Raw genomic sequence first — 16,774 nt, 5'->3', positions numbered from 1 at the left:
CTGAATCTTGTCAGCAGCTGATAGGCTAGCAGCAAGAAGTGGTGGCAGTAACGACTGCAAGCTGAGGGGACTTGTAGAAAGGGAAGAAGCAGTAAGAATGAGGGAGTAGGGAAGCAATGCACATACTCAGCAGCGATGATGCATGACATCTCAGTAAACAAACCATTTCAGCTACTGAGGCAAAATGAGATTTTTCCAGTGTTTTTTTATCCCCCCTCCCCGTTTCAAATTTCCCCGACTTCCCTGACACGTTTGAAATTCCCTGATATTCCAGAACTTGTGGAAAACCTGTGGAAGCAACAGAAACAAACATTTTTAAAATAAAATACTGAATTTAAAAGTCTTTCATGGCGAAAGAAATTGGGGTCAACATGAACAGAGAATGAAAAATACAACACTGGGAACATATGAATGACTAGTGTAAAACTTTAACAAAGAAAGAAGAGGAACGGAAGAAAGTTGCTCCATGATGTCAGTTAGTCAAGAGAAAAAAATAACTAAAACTAATTAATAATAATTATAAAGAAGCAAAATTGGGGAGGGGCATGGGGTGACTGTGGTGGCAGCAGGCATAAATTTAACAAGGGGCCTGGTTAACTGAATAGCCTGCTCTCTATTTTTCCAGTACAACAGTTATTCTGTTGAAGAATTCATGGTTGATAGTCTGATAGTCTGAACGAATATTTTTTAATACTGAAAAGTATTGTGTAATTGTCATAGTAATGAATGTAATACATTGTAAAACTTTTGAATTGCACTTACAGCACAGTTTCTCTGCTGTAAATCCGAGTTGTCTCCTGAAAATAAATCAAAATATTTGAAAATTTTATGAAATGAAATGACAAATCTCATTTCACTGTTGTGCTGTAGTTAGTTGGTATGCTTATGTACATCTTCCACAATACGTACAAATACACTATCTGAATTTTTTACCTATATCATTCTATTTCTCTCTTTGAAAAAATGCTCTTCTTGCTATATAGTCCACGACCAGCACCTGTTTGGTCCTTTTATATTACATGTGAAATAACTGAGTTGGAGATAAAGCCATCTGATTATAACTACTGTTGAATCTGGTAGTGACGATGTTTTCTTTTTTGTTCTTTTGTTAACAAAAAGGGCAATTTTGACTGACAAATGAAAATGAATATATTTAATAACTGACAATCATTTAAGCTCTGTCCATCCAATGGTAAATATAAATTAATTTGTAAATGTTCTATGGGCAACCAAGATGCACAATTTTCATTTGACTGAAATGAAACTGCAAAGAATTTTACTGTATTACATGGCAGCACAAACTACTGACTCAAGATAAGTAACAATCAGTGAAATGCTCATCAAATCTTCTGGAGGTAACATTTTTCATGATTTAAAACAAACACTTTTGGCAACACTTTCCAAATGACTAATTTTACTGCCTGTGTTTCACTATACCTCAATTGTTAAGTTTTTTCCATATTTGACTGCATATTCAACCTCTACAGGATGTTTAAAATCAATTAGAGAGAGAGAGAGAGAGAGAGAGAGAGAGAGAGAGAGAATTTGAATTTTTTACATTGAAAGTCTGAGAGGCATCTGTATACTGTACAGACAGATACATTTATTAAATTAATAATGGAAAGTATTATTTTTATAGATATCCATTAAAGCACAATGTTTCATAAACCAAAATCATTTACCAAAGGCATGGCACTTTTTATAACTTAAACTGTCTTATCACACACTAAATTGCACCATGAAGTTGTCCTATAACAAGAACAATAATGTTCTTCCACAGCAATTCACTGTTTGTACACTATTTTCTTCTCTTGAACACTGTGTTATCCTTTGACATCTAATTTAATGAAAAAACTGGCATCATGTGCAATGCCATAACTAAAGGCAAATGAAGTTCTTTATCTTTTTTTGAATCTGAAAGGCATTTCATCAATTTGTATCAAAGGTATAACACCAATATCAGTCTGCATTCATAACGCTGTGCAATGTAGGTAAAACTGCTTCACTAATCTGTCTGTCGAAACACAGAAAGGACCTCAAAATGTGTGCACAAACTTGCAACTTGATTTTCAAAGTGTAGAGTTCTATGAACAGGTGCTCCCAGTCGTCTTAGTAAGTCACCAAAAGTCTTTTCTTCCTTTCTTATCCAGGGTCTTCGGTCATCATTCACTTGATATGGAGTTACATGGATGTGAATGCCTATACCTGTGGAAGTAGAAACAACTGCTTAAATGAGGTTCAGATTATCTGAAGAGGTGACTGAGTCTGTAATAAGGAATGGCTAAGCTACAATAAAAAACCTTAGAAGCTCGTCAGCATGGTATGTATTAATAAGTATGCATAAACAGGTTAACTGCCCATCTTGTCATGTCATCTGATTAGAAAAACCACAACAGCTTACAGATGAATGCCTTGAACCTTGTGATGTCACTTGGTTAAAAAGCAATTTTAGCCCTATCCTTTGAAATGCAGAATGGAAAACGTTCATCATCATTTAGCATAACCTGCCTTGGTAAGCTGTGGTGTCAAAATCATTTGTAGACATGTTTACTGTGTACTCAGGACAGAAATAATTATGATCTACAAAGCATTCTAGTAGCTTATGATTAGTGAAATGCAAACAATATCTTTTCCGGTATTTTTAAAACATCAAATTGTAAAATGCCTATTTCAGTAATTTTTTAATAACTTTCAATAACTCTGTAATTAATGACATAAATCTGTTACAATTATGGACAATCAACAATATTTGGCAGCCACATATTAACTGAAACGGATTGCTTACTTCTCAAGCTTTACCAGTTTGTGCACATACTACAAATAAAGGATGCTTCATACGAGTAGAGCTGTAAGTAGTACAACAACTGTCCTTAATCGTTAGTAACATAGAGAAAGTTCTGGTTGAGAACTACTAATTATTTAGGAATTAAGGAGATGACTCACAGAAAGGCAGAAGCACTGCATCATCAATAGTCATGTGAACAAAAGGCACACAGCTTAGCCGACTATCAGAAAGCACTTCCTTTTGCCAGTTGTGGGACACACACACACACACACTATTTGGGGGAGGGGGAGGGCAGTCAGCAGGTTACCTTACATTCAGACCAAAGAGATTAAGGAAGTGAATGATGCGCTGTAAAGAAAGCTCCCGTCTGTACAGCTCAGAAAAGCTGGTGGTAGTGGGAAGGGTCCAGATGGCACAGGTTGTGAAGCAGCCATTGAAACCTAGCATGTCGTGCTCTGCTGCATGTTGTGATTCATCTTGTTTTTTGCAACAGTTTAGTAGTGGCCATTCATTCTAGCTGACAGCTGATTGGATGCCACACCAATGTAAAATGTTGTGCAGTGCTTGCAGCAGAGCTGGTATGTAATGTGGCTGCTTTCACAGGTGGCCTGATCTCTGACTGGGTAGGATAATCCTATAACGAGATTGGAGGAGAAGGTGTTGGGTGTGTGAATTCAGAAGGTCTTGCATCTGAGTCTTCCACAAGTGTATGATCCCAGTGGCAGGGGATTGGGAATGGGAGTTGCATAGGGATGGACTAGGATGTTGTGGTGGTTGGGTGGGCGGTGGAACACCACTTTGCAGGGGCTGAAAGTATCTTAGGATGCCCCTCATTTCACAGCATGATGACAGATAATCAAAGCCCTGATAAAGAACATGGTTCAATCTTTCTAGTCCAGGGTGTTACTAGGTGAAAAGGGCAATGCTACTTTGTGGTTGGTCCTTGGGATGGATGTGAGGATCGGGTGTGTGTGATGATACGGCACAGGAGATCTGTTTGTGAATTAGGTCTGGAGGGTATTGCCTGTCTGTGAAGGCCTTTGTGAGGCCTCCAGCATACTGGCCGAGGGAGTTCTCATCACTGCAGATGTGTCTACTGTGGGTGACCAGGCTGTAAGGGAGAGATTTTTTTGTGTGGAAGAGATGGCAGCTGTCGAAGTGCAGGTACTGTTGGTGATTGGTGGGTTTGATGTGGACCGAGGTGTGGATGGAGGCATCTGAGAGGAGGAGACTCACATCTAGAACAGTGGCACGATAGTTGAAGGAGGGTCAGGTGAAGTGGATGGGAGAGGTGGTGTTGAGATTGTGGAGGAATGAGTGTTTCCTGGCCTCTGATCCAGACTGTAAGATGTCATCAATAAACCTGAACCAGACCAGGGGTTTGGGGTTTTGGAAAGCTAGGAATGTTGCCTCTAGATGATCAATGAAGAGACTGACATGGGAGGGTGCCACATGGGTGCCCATGGTGTGTCACGAATTTGTCTGTGTGGTTTCCCTTCAAAGGTAAAGAAGTTATGGGTTAAGATGTAGTTGGTTAGGTGTAGGAGGAATGAAGTGGAGGGATTGGAGTCTGCAAGGAGTTGGGAGAGGCAGTGCTCAATCGCAGCATAGCCACGGGCATGAGGGATATTGGTGTGTAGGGAGGTTGCATCAACTGTGATAAGTAAGGATCCGGAAGGTAAGGGTGTGGGGATGGTCAAGAGCTAGTGCAGGAAGTGGTTAGTATCTTTAATGAGGGATGCTAGGTTTTGTATAACTGACTGGAGAAGTTGATCAACAAAGGCTGAGATTCTTTAGGTGGGAGCACTGTAACCAGCCACAATAGGGTAATACCCTCTAGACCTAATTCACAAATTTTGTGTGCCATATCTTCACACATACCCGATTCTCACATTCATCCAAGAACTAACCACAAAGAAGAGCCCTCCTTGTCACCCTATAGCACCTCAGACTGGAATGACAACCACATCCTTCACCAGGAATTTGATTATCTATCATCATGCCCTGAAATGAGGTATATCCTACCTAAGATATTAATATATTTACAATCCCTACCAAAGTGGCGGTGTTCTGTGCTGCTCACTCAACTTCATCAACATCCTAGTCCATTGCTACACAACTCCCCCCCCCCCCCCCCCCCCCCAAGTCCCCTGCCACAGGAATCATATCCCTGTGGAAGACTCAAGTGCAAGACGTGTCCAATCCACACACCCAGCACTACCTACTCCAGTCCCATTACAGAATTACCCTAGCCCATCAGACGTAGGGCCACCTATGAAAGCAGCCATGTTATATACCAGCTCTGCTGCAACCAATGCATAGAGTTTTACGTTGATATGACAACAAACCAGCTGTCAACTAGAATGAATGGGCACCGGCAAACTGTTGCTGAAAACATGGTGAATCACCCAGTGGTACAACGTGCACCAGAGCATAATATGTGAGATTTCAATGGCTGCTCCACAGCCTATGCCATCTGGACCCTCCCCATCAACACCACAGCTTTTCTGAGTTGCACAGATGGGAGCTATCCTTACAGACATCATTTGCTCCTGTAATCTTCCTTGCTTAAATGTAAGGTTAACTCGCTGCCCCCCCCCCCCCCCCCCCCCCCCGCCCAAAAAAGAGAGAGAGAGAGAGAGAGAGAGAGAGAGAGAGATAGAGAGACAGAGAGTGTGTGTGTGTGTGTGTGTGTACACCACCCCCCTGCCCCAGAACGCCGAGCCAATTGGCGACACCACATCAGCTACCTACCTGCTGTTATCTCATGCCCGAGTTTATGAAATCACATGCCCAGCCATCTGCCACTTGCCCCCTCTACCTGCAGCCCTAGCTAGCCCACAGATGGCTTCGCACTCTCCCATGAGCCGCTTGCCCACATTCCTTCCCTGCCTCCTGCCTCTTTCCATCCCTCATGTCGCCCTCCCTCCCACACCCCCACCTCGCCCCTAGACACTAACCATGGATCAGTAAAGAGCTGGCAGTTGACTGAGCACAATGTAGGAAGACAGGCATGTGTGAGTGAGTAGAAAAGGAAAGTTAGAAAAAGCAAGTGCATTCCAAAAACTAGCCAAGCTCTGTACCTTTTGTTTGTGTGCCTATCGACGAGACAGTGCTTCTGCCTTTCAGTGAGTCATCTCCTCATCTCTAACTAATTCATTGTTTTAATTTCTGTGAGTCTTCTGTCTTTGCTCTACCTCATGTTTTTGAATGAAGTCTATTTCTTGATATGCATATTAAATGACAGGACCATGTAGCAGAAGTTTCTTATGCCACAGATCAATAATATTTATAGCAGGGCTGTGCAAAGACACCATACCTAATATTAACATCGCAATCAGCTTTCAATGTTTTCAGCACTGCAAACAATTCAACAAACTAGAAATGAATGACCCAATTTCAGAGACTTTCCTGGTCTTGTACAGATATGATTTTATGTATAATAGACTGATGAAGCAAGCAAAAATTTTTACCAAGGCTGAGAATCAAATCTACGTCTCCTGCTTACTAGGCATGTGTGTTAGCCACTAAGCCATTTTGGCACATCCATTCACACAATTGCATGAATTACCCTGGCATACCTCCCTCCTCAGTCAAGATTCTCACTGCTCCCCAAGTATACTTTAAATTCCCCACATATACGAACAAATTTGCTGAGAATCTTCCATGTTATGGAATGGAAATGGAAATGCCATGTGGCTAGGGCCTCCTGTCGGGTAGACCGTTCTCCTGGTGCAAGTCTTTCGAGCCGACGCCACTTCGGCGACTTGCGTATCGATGGGGATGAAATGATGATGGTAAGGACAACACAACACCTAGTCCCTGAGCAGAGAAAATCTCCGACCCAGCCAGGAATCAAACCTGGGCCGTTAGGTACAACATTCCGTCGCGCTGACCACTCAGCTATCAGGGGCGGACATGTTTTGGAATAGCACCTCAGCATTGAACATAAATGGGGAATCCAACCTGAAACCCAAGTGCAGGTACCTATAAAAATGAAATGACACAATTTCAGAGACTTTACTGGTCTCATACAGAAATAACCTTACATATATAGACTGAAACGGCGAGTGAAAATTTGTACCAAGGCTGGGAATCAAATCTGGGTCTCCTGCTTACTAGGCAGTGAGGTGGCAATGACAATTTGGATCGAGGAGGGAGGCATGCAGGGGAATTTGTGAAGTTGTGTGAACCGCTGTGCTGAATTGCCTTACTGGTTAATGCACCTGCCTAGTAAGCAAGAGATACAGGTTTGAGTACCTGCATATCCCCCCTTTACATTTGATGGTGAGGTGCTATTCTGGAATACCGAGAGTCTCAGCAAGTCTGTTCGTGTGTACGGGCGAATTTAATGTAGACTGGAGCAGCAGTGAGAATTTGGATCAAGGGGAGAGGCATGCCACGATAATTTGTGCAGTTGTACCAAGGTGGCTCAGTTGCTAATGCAGCTGCCTAGTAAGCAGGAGACCAGAGTTCAATTCCTAGCCTCGGTACAAATTTTCACTCACTGCTTCAGTCTACATACATAAAAACTAGAAAGGTTTGTGGAAGACGTGTGCCACAGTTATCAAATCAGTAAAACTGTTTCCCCTACTCCTCACAACAGGTGGGCCCTTCTCAAACTGTGGTCTGGGTGATGTATCCCTCCTTTCTAACCTATTCCCATGCACAGCATATGTGATACGCCTAGGTCTTTTGGGACCCAACTACTTAGGTCATCGGTCCTTAAGCCTACACACCACTTAATCTTAACCTAAACTAACTTACGCTATGGACAACACACACACCCATGCCCGAGGGAGTACTCGAACCTCCAACAAGGGGAGCCGTACGGACCATGACAAGGCACCTCAGACCACACAGCTACCCCGTGTGGCCAAAAATTCAGGGAAAATTTCAAATCAGATTGATCATTATACATTGAGCTATGAAAGAAATAGGGTAAAGAGTAGTGACAAATCACATATCAGAAATGTTTAAAATAGCAACAGGGAACATTAGAAGGTCTGATACATACAGAAACAGAACTGGGAAAACAACTAGGCATTGCTAAAATCAATATTAAACTGTACTGGTGGAATTTAATGCTGCGAGGACAGATTGTGAGTTGTAATTGGGAAGCTCAGACGGTAGAGCACTTGCCTGCAAAAGGCAAAGTTCGAGTCTTGGTCCGGCAAACAGTTTTAATCTGCCTGGAATTTTCATATCAGCGCACATTCCACTGCAGAGTGAAAATTTCATTCTGAAAATCAATATTGCTAACATAAATGAAATAAAAAAGAAATTATGGGGAACAATCGAATTTCAGAATTATGTGATGATGTACTATGGAGTATTGCAAGACTTAAATGACCAATTGGGTAAGAGACCCATCACAGATGTAGTACATACGGAAAGTGAAATTTCACTGAATATCAATGGAAAGAAACTAATAAGAATTTGCCATACACAATGTAAGAAACACCTTCTTTAACATTGTGACATCTGTAAATTTACATGGGCACCTGATACAGCTTCAACAAGAGACTATAATCCTGCAAGTAAAAAGCCATGGATGACAAAGACACAACAAGAGTTTACAGAGGCTTGGGTGTATATGCATATCACTTTTTTAGAAAGAAGTAATGTAACTTTTGTAAAAATATGAAGGACTCCACACACGAACACCCAGTTGGATGGGAGAACTCATAGGTGCACCTACTCCACCAATATAGTATCAAACTATTATACCAAATGAGACTAAATGAGAAATGTCAAATGAAAACCAGTAAGCAACAACATAAATGGAGAATGGAATACTATCAACACAGCTGTTGAAGCATTAGGAATAAGGAATAAGAAATACTTTCAAGGGGGATTAATGATTTGGAATGACCATACTAATAAGTTAATATAAGGTTAAAAGGAGGTGCGTCTAAAAACCTTGTCATTACCTAATAATGTGAATTATAGAGAGGATTATAAAAGAAAATCTGCTTTACTACAGATAGAACTACAAAAAATTGAACAGGAAAATCGCGATTGATATGTGAGTAAAGTAGAACATGACATTAACACAAGACAAAACAAAGCACACAAAATTATTAAGCTATTGGAGAAACAGGAATGAGATACTTTACAATTAAATGCAGTATCTTAAAAGGAATGGTTAAAATACTCGAAACATCTATGAACTGTTCACGAAGAAGAAACAGAAATGCACACCAGTACCAGCAACTCTGTAGACCTGAAGATATGATAACAATGGAAGAGCTGTAAAATGTCATAAAAAAAGCAAAAAGGACAGCTGGTACTGATAATATAAACATGGAGCTGATTAAATGTGCATCTGATCAACTAAATCTTAGACTCTTACATTTTATGACTGTTTGCTAGCTAAGCAGACATGGGCCAGATGAATGGAATGAAGTTTTGGTATGCCCTATTTGCAAGAAAGGTGATAAATCACAACTCACAAATTACCAAGGAATAAGTCTACTAAATTTCTGCTGCATACTATACGATAAAATTATATACAAGAGTTTCATACCAATAGTGGGAACACGTATGTTAGCAGTACAACATGCTTTTAGAAAAAGTGCATCATGTTCTGACTGTCTTTCACTTTGGCACAATTAACCAAGAAAAGAAGGCAACTTAGATAGTCAACTTACTATGTTCTTATCGACTGTGAAAAGTCGTCTGACAAGGTGAAGCAGAAAGTTCTGTGGGAATCACTAAAAGCATTTTAAGTTCCAGCACATATGATTAAGGCAATTCAGTCATTATACAAAAATAATAAAATGAGGATCCGTACTGTGAGGAATGGGGCAGAATCTGATGATGTCAATTAAGGAGTCAGACAAGGCTGCCCACAACAATTTTTACGTTGATATCATTCATAGATGGTTCATTTTTATTAAATGACACATTAAGAAGTGATAATTTTAATTTTACGATGATGCTATTTGCTGATGATCAGATCATAATAGGACCATCTGAAAGAAAGGTTCAAATTCCAATACACAAATTGAGTCAAACTGCTGCTATATACAGAATGAATATATCAACAGATAAAACAAAAATGATGACATTTCAAGGACTGGAACCCATAACAGCCAAAACTGTTAAAGATTAACAAATAAGTGAACAAGTAAGAGAGTTTAAATATATGGTGTGCAATTTTAAATTTTCCACCTCAGATGGTATACAGCTAAAATTGGCCAGATTCAGTATTTCTGTGGAACTGTACAATGTACATTAAAACATAACGTACAGAAAGAAATATTCATTAAACTCTACAAAGTGTTAATGTTACCTTCGCTACTGTATGGTAGTGAATGTTGGACCCTAACATCTGATCAATTAAGATGAATCAAATCACCAGAGATGAAGTTCTTCCACTTTTTAGCGAGATATTCATTGTTGGACCATAAAAAAAACATTAAACAAAAACTAAATGTTGAACCTATTACAAATGTAGCTGAAAAATACCGCCTGAACTGGAAAGACCATGTCCAACATGTCTACTGATAGAATAACTACAGCAGCAATATAATATAACCCAACTGGCAGGAGGAACATTGGATGTCGCTCAAAGAAACAGCATGAACAATTCTGAGGTGGAACACACCAAAAGCCTAATCCTTGAAGACTATGATGAAAATAAAGTTTTAGTGTTGCTTTTTTTTGGTGTTATGTTATTTTCTTGTTTATATTAATTTATATGGTTGGTTATATATGTCTCAACATGATTTATCCATGACAGAATGACATTTTTGTATTCTTCATGCCATACAAATATTGTATTTATAAGGGCATGAAAAAACGAAGGAATTGGTAACTACTGTCCCATTTACACATCCAGCTGTCCATTATTCAAACAGATGAGTCTTATTTGTCATTTCACATCACTTTTTTTTTTTTTTTTTTGGCTGCATTCAATTATTAACTAAAAGGAGTGATCTGGAGCTATGGTACATGAAGTTAAAGGGAAGAAAGGGTAACACCAGTAATGTGAAAGTAGTTGGGACTAAGTTGTTAAGATAGAAACAATAATACTTTTGGAAATCCTGACAATTTACGCTTTTATGGTACAGGATGTGTGAACTGGGGTTGATGATTACTTAGACCACATTTTTAAAAGTTAGTACTCCACAGTACAACTCTTTATTTACTTACCCAGTCTGGTCAATGTTTCCAATAGGCTCCTTGAAGTAATCCAAGTGTTTTTACCCCCGGCATGGCCTCCATCTAACCAGTACATATCTTGTATTCTGGTCACAATTCTCATCATCGTGTCATCATCAGGTGTTAGGGTCTTTAAATAATGAAATTCATAAATAAATTGGTTTAGAACAACACAACCTTTGCTGAATCCTATAAGAATAATACTAGCTTTATCCAAATTGATTCCTTCTTGCCACCACAATGGAGGTGTGTTCTCTTCATTTTCTTTAGACTGCAAGAAAGCAAATATTAGAGTGTAAGTATGCGAACTGACACACAGATGGACACAAAGAATTCTAAAAATAACAGGACTCAGTTTACAATTAAATTACTTACTGTCCTAGATAATAAAAATAATTTTGTTTTCAATATTCATGTTCCTGAACGAAACTGCAGAAAAAGTATGCTTTCATTCTTTTCCAATGTCGATTTTTTAAATTTTTAATTTATTTCTCATGGCTTACCCACTGACTGCCAGACTAGAAGAGCAATTCTGTGTTTAGTGTATCCTACATGCGTTTATAATTTTTTGATTTCATCTACTGTATTTATGTAAACCTCATCCCACTAGATGAATACTGAGCTGATAACTAAGTCCTGCCTCAGTTACATGATTTGCAAACATTTTCAAAAATGTTCACTCATTTCAAAAACTTTCACTCATTTTTACAAAAGTAACACTACATGCAGACAGTTGGGAACTGCAGACAGTATTATAACTCTCCTTCAGTACACTTCAAGATACTACTTACATTGTGTTGGCTGAAGCATAGTAAACCAGGGCACTATTCATTTCCAGTACAGAGATCGCCAAAATGTCAGTTTTGCACAGCAAAGGGGAGAATAGTTTCAGTTGAATAATGATAAGTGAGTACAGAATCAGAGTATTCGGTCTGCCAAAACTGAAACTATTTGGTATTCTTTCCAGAGTACTTGATGTTACACGTACTATGTCACGTGGCCTTAAATTGCCACTACATTTTTGAATGTGAAATTGGAGTAAAAGACTGATCTCTGGTGTGACCCAAAGTCTAGCTTAGATGGAAAGTTACAGCAGTGTGCAACTTGGGAAAGCAATACATCATACGTCATGAGAAGCAACTCTGTTACAGCTCCACAAAACAAGAGTAAGAACACTACCTGTGTGTGTGTGTGTGTGTGTGTGTGTGTGTGTGTGTGTGTGTGTGTGGTGGTGGGGGGGGGGGGGGGGGGGAAGCTGTACACGCACGTGAATTGCCAGAAGTTTTACTACAACCACCTTTATTTAACCGATGTTATGGCTTTGACAAATCGCCTAAATATTTAAAATATTACCTCCTTTTCCACACTTGCTGCTGGGCTTCCAGCACTTGCAAGTTGTGCGGGATTAACATTTCGAAGTCGCTGTGATACACCTTGTAATAAACGTTCAAGATGTTGGAGAGCATGATGCGTTGGAGTGTGATCAGGAGCACCACTGTTGTTGCAAGGCACAAAATTGTCGTAGCAGCTGAATGTCTTAAACTCCATTCTGTAACACAAAAAATGTTTTCTTATGTCATACTATTTTACTTTTGTTTGCTGTGACAACATCAAAAAACGTGTTCAGCATGAAAAGCAGGACATCAAAACATGAACGGAATCACCTTCATAAAATAAGAATACATGGAACAAGACTATTCTAGTTTACAGCCTTAGACTGTACTATTAATGGCAGAACGTGTAGAGACTGTGTTAACTTTTTAGAGTATATAAATGTCTGCCACTGTAATTAATTTCTGTTTCTGAACAAATAGACCATTACAGACCACTTACAATTTTATTCCACATGAAGTATTTGTTTTATTTATCGATGGTAAAAAATCTAAAATGATTGACAAAGTTTCCTTCAAGTTGTCATCTACAGCCAATAAATGTGTGGAAAAATATCATTTTTTGTGCCAAAAGCTGTATAGTTCTATTTATTTCTCGGCAGGTTTCGGTACTGGCCACCATCCTCACAGGAGAAACTGTAAAGTAAGAGACTAAAATAACCCAAGTATTTGACTTCTTACAATCTTACAACCTGAAAGTAGATACAAAAAATTTTGAAGCATCATAATCAATTGGTCAAAAATACATCTATGCCAAACATGGCAACGTTAAGTATAAGATGTGACTAATTATCACAATAATGGTTTTCATGAGTTTCCATTGCAGTAGATTTACACAATCAAAGTGTGGTAACATGCAAACACTTAATCTTAACATCAAGTAACTAATACAGGCTTAGTCAGAAAGGGACCTATAAAAGAAAGCTCTACTCCACCGATATATAGTACACAGGTCATAATATAGTTCAAAGACAAAATTACAATACTGAAAGAAGTAGATAATTCACATTCATCAAAGAAGATCAGGCTATAGTTGTGTGTTGTGGGTATATCAACTGTATTATTCTTTGACCAAAGATGATGTGAATAAACATTCATCTCTTAGTGATGGTGACAGGGATACATTACCCAAAAAAGTACACAACAATTACATACAAACTAAATAATGCTCAATGCAGATATTTTTCACTCACTAACTGGCGGAGTCTGCAGTAATAAAATATTCTACATGTATTGAGTGTTTGTTATGTCACACAGCATCACGCAAAAAAAATATTTTTAATATTCCATTTGGAAGGACATTTATTAATACAAATATCATAAAATTGAAGTGACTAGGTCATGTGGAAGATTCCACTATATGAGGGTACCTAACTGTCATAAGAGAATACAATTATCTTCTGGTGTGCTAGAGTACATTGTGATCGTAATAGCAGTATAAGTATAAGGGAGTATCATACACATCAATAAAATCTGTGTAGGACCTCCATAACCATAACTGGAACACACAAATTATTTCAGCTTACGAAATTTTATTTCCAAATATTTTTCACTTCTCCCCTCCTCCCTCCCCCCACTAATATTGCATTAGACTGTACCTAACTCAGTTATTTATATCTACTTTTGTGAAATAAAGGCTCACCAGTAGTAGTGGTTTCCTGAGGTCTAGGTCTGTGGGCAGGTATATATACCGTACGGACAATATGAGTAAGTTATAGATATTCCGAAGCCAGTAACTTCTTGAATTACCAAGTCACAGGATGATGCTGATGATGATGAAGAAGAAGAAGAAGATGATGATGATGATGATATAATAGAAAAAGAGAAGAGGGAGATTCAGAAAGGGAGGGAGGGATAAAAATATTTCAAGGAAAAATTCAAAGTTGAAATAATTTTTGTATTTTGAGTTATGGTTGTTGATGAGCTACCTCGATTTTACTGATGAATATGATCAATAATAGTTTTACTTCTATTAGAGCACACGCAATTTGTTGCATTCATGGTGTACTCCCGCACACAAATACATGCTTCTTTTATGAAAGTTAGGTATCCGTATATAGTGGAATCTTCCACACAACCTAGTTACTTTAATTTAGTAACATTTTCATCAATAAATTTTCTTCCAAATGGAATATTAAAAAACTTTTTATTGCCTGATGCTATATAACACAATAAGCACATAATACATATGGAGTATCTGATCACTGCAGATTCCATTAGTTAGTGAGTGAAAGATAGCTGTTTTGAGGGTTTATTTAGTTTGTATGTAATAGTGGAGTACATTTTTGAGTAATGTATCCATGTCACCATTACTAACCACCTTAGCTTGTATGTTTATTCACTTCCTCTGTGGTCAAAGAATATACCCACAACACACAACAATAGCCTGATGTTCTTTGATGAACATGTATGCCTACTTCTTTCAAAACTGTAATTTTATCTTTGAACTGTATTACGAACTGTGTACTACATATCGATGGAATAGTGTTTTCTTGTATAGATCCTGTTCTGATTCATACTGTATCAGTTATTTGATGTTAAGATTAAGTGCATGTATGTTACCACACTTCAGTGGTGTACATTTACTACGGTGGAAATTCATTGAAACAAATATTGTGATGATTAATAACATTTTATACTTGATGTTGCCATATTTGGCAGAGATGCATTTTTGAGTAATTGATGTATATTACGTAAGTATTATGATGTTTCCATTTTTATTTTTATTTATTTATTTATTTATTTATTTTTGCCTATTTCAGTGTTGTAAGATTGTAGAAAATCAAATACGAAGGGAAGTCAAAAAGTAAAGGGACTTTTGCAATTTCTCACCATAGGGCTTGGTAACGCTGATAGTATCCACAGCTGAAGTGTGGTCGTCTGCAATAATTCTATATCAAGTGTCACTCTTATTCCCACATAGTCATCATATTGTCCCGTGAAACATGGCAGCTCCATTGTCGATCAAAGAGAAAATGAGGGCTTGTCAAATGCAAGTGCAGTATGGTGACACCTGCTTATTCCAAAGCAAGGTCTATGAGTGGGCAGGGAAGAACTTCTGTAGGTGATCAGGAAGGCCATCGACATCGACAACTAAAGACAATTTGAAAGTCATTGAAGGTATGGTGATGGAAAAAGATGAATCACAGTGGATGAAATCACCAGTATTTTTCATATCAATCACGGTTCAGCGTATTCCATATTAAACGTCAGGATAAATTTTTGGAAAATGTGTGCAAGCTGGATCCAGAAAGAATTGTCAGCACAGCATAAGGTGCAAAGGATGGACGTCTCTCATAAACATTTGTCCTGTTAACACTGTGAGGGAGATGGATTTTTGCAGCAAATCATTACTGTAGGCAATAGGTGGTCGTATCATCACAAACCGGAAAGTAAGGCTGCAAGCATGGTTTGTAAACACTTATCATCACCAGAAGTTAAGAAATTTAAATGTCAACCATCAACAGGTAAGATTATTCTATACTGTTCTGGGACGAACTAAACTCAAACCTGCAATTAGATCCAAATGTTGTGAAAAACTGCAAAAATGTTTCATAGTACAGCAAGATAATGCATGGCTGCTTTCTGCCAAACTGACAGCCGAAACAATGAAGGATTTTGGGTTCGAATTGCTGGAATGCCCGCCATATGGTTCAGACCTTGTTCCAAGCAATTTCTATATCTTTGAACCACTGAAGGAAGCATTCTGGGGAAGAAGATATGCAACCGACGAAGATGTCACTGATGCATAGCAAAACTGGTTACAGTTGGGTACAATAAACTTTTTTTCCCAATGGAATCAAAAAACTTGTGAAACCTTGAACAAACTGTGTTGAAGTGCAGGGAAATTGTGTAAAACAATAATGTTTGTTTCAGTTTCTATCATTAAAATAAATATTAATTTTTTCAAAAGTCCTTTTACGTTTTTACTTCCCCTTGCACTTGAGTTATTTTTGTCTTGTACCTCGCAGTATCTCCTGTGAAGATGGTAGCCAGTACTGAAACTGTTAGAAAATAAACAAACCTATATAGCCATTGGCACAAAAGAATTATTTTTTCCACACTGCTAAGAACATTGCTTGTTAATCTAAATGTTTTCTCCAGTCACACGAGAATTATACAAAAGGGCCAGGGGAGAAAATATCAGTAACACATTTTCATATAAAACATTTCTCTTCTTGGCAAGACGAGTGAATGATGCCACATATGGTTTCCCCAGTTGTAATAATTCTTGGTAGACTGACGAGGAAAGTGAATACTTTCTGAGAAGAAAATTACATACACAGACAGAAACAACTGTTTTACAATAGAAATGCTTGGTGCTAGCTACAATCATAAGGAAATATCCATGTCTAAACAGCTTGATTGAACACAGAAACAGAAGTATGGCAACAGAGAAAGCCATACAAAATAAAGTTGTAGCCAACAT

At 38.3% G+C, this 16,774-nt stretch overlaps 1 protein-coding gene across 6 annotated transcripts in view; it reads right to left on the bottom strand.

The window, feature by feature from the left end:
- Window positions 1-1,583: 1,583 nt before the first annotated feature.
- Window positions 1,584-16,774, bottom strand: part of LOC124612770 (mitochondrial protein C2orf69 homolog) — a 230,000-nt gene continuing 214,809 nt past the window's right edge. For all 6 annotated transcript variants that reach the window (XM_047141192.1, XM_047141176.1, XM_047141184.1 and 3 more), the window contains 3 exons: window positions 12,308-12,503; window positions 10,946-11,225; window positions 1,584-2,205 (listed from right to left, as the gene is read on the bottom strand). In XM_047141192.1, coding sequence (XP_046997148.1) covers window positions 2,006-2,205; window positions 10,946-11,225; window positions 12,308-12,503 — 676 coding nt within the window. In that variant the 3' untranslated portion in view covers window positions 1,584-2,005. The remainder of the gene's footprint in view (window positions 2,206-10,945; window positions 11,226-12,307; window positions 12,504-16,774) is intronic.

This window comes from Schistocerca americana, chromosome 1 (genome assembly GCF_021461395.2).
Source record: "Schistocerca americana isolate TAMUIC-IGC-003095 chromosome 1, iqSchAmer2.1, whole genome shotgun sequence".
In the NCBI taxonomy this organism is placed as follows: domain Eukaryota; kingdom Metazoa; phylum Arthropoda; class Insecta; order Orthoptera; family Acrididae; genus Schistocerca; species Schistocerca americana.
This window is presented reverse-complemented; position numbering and strand designations above follow the sequence as displayed.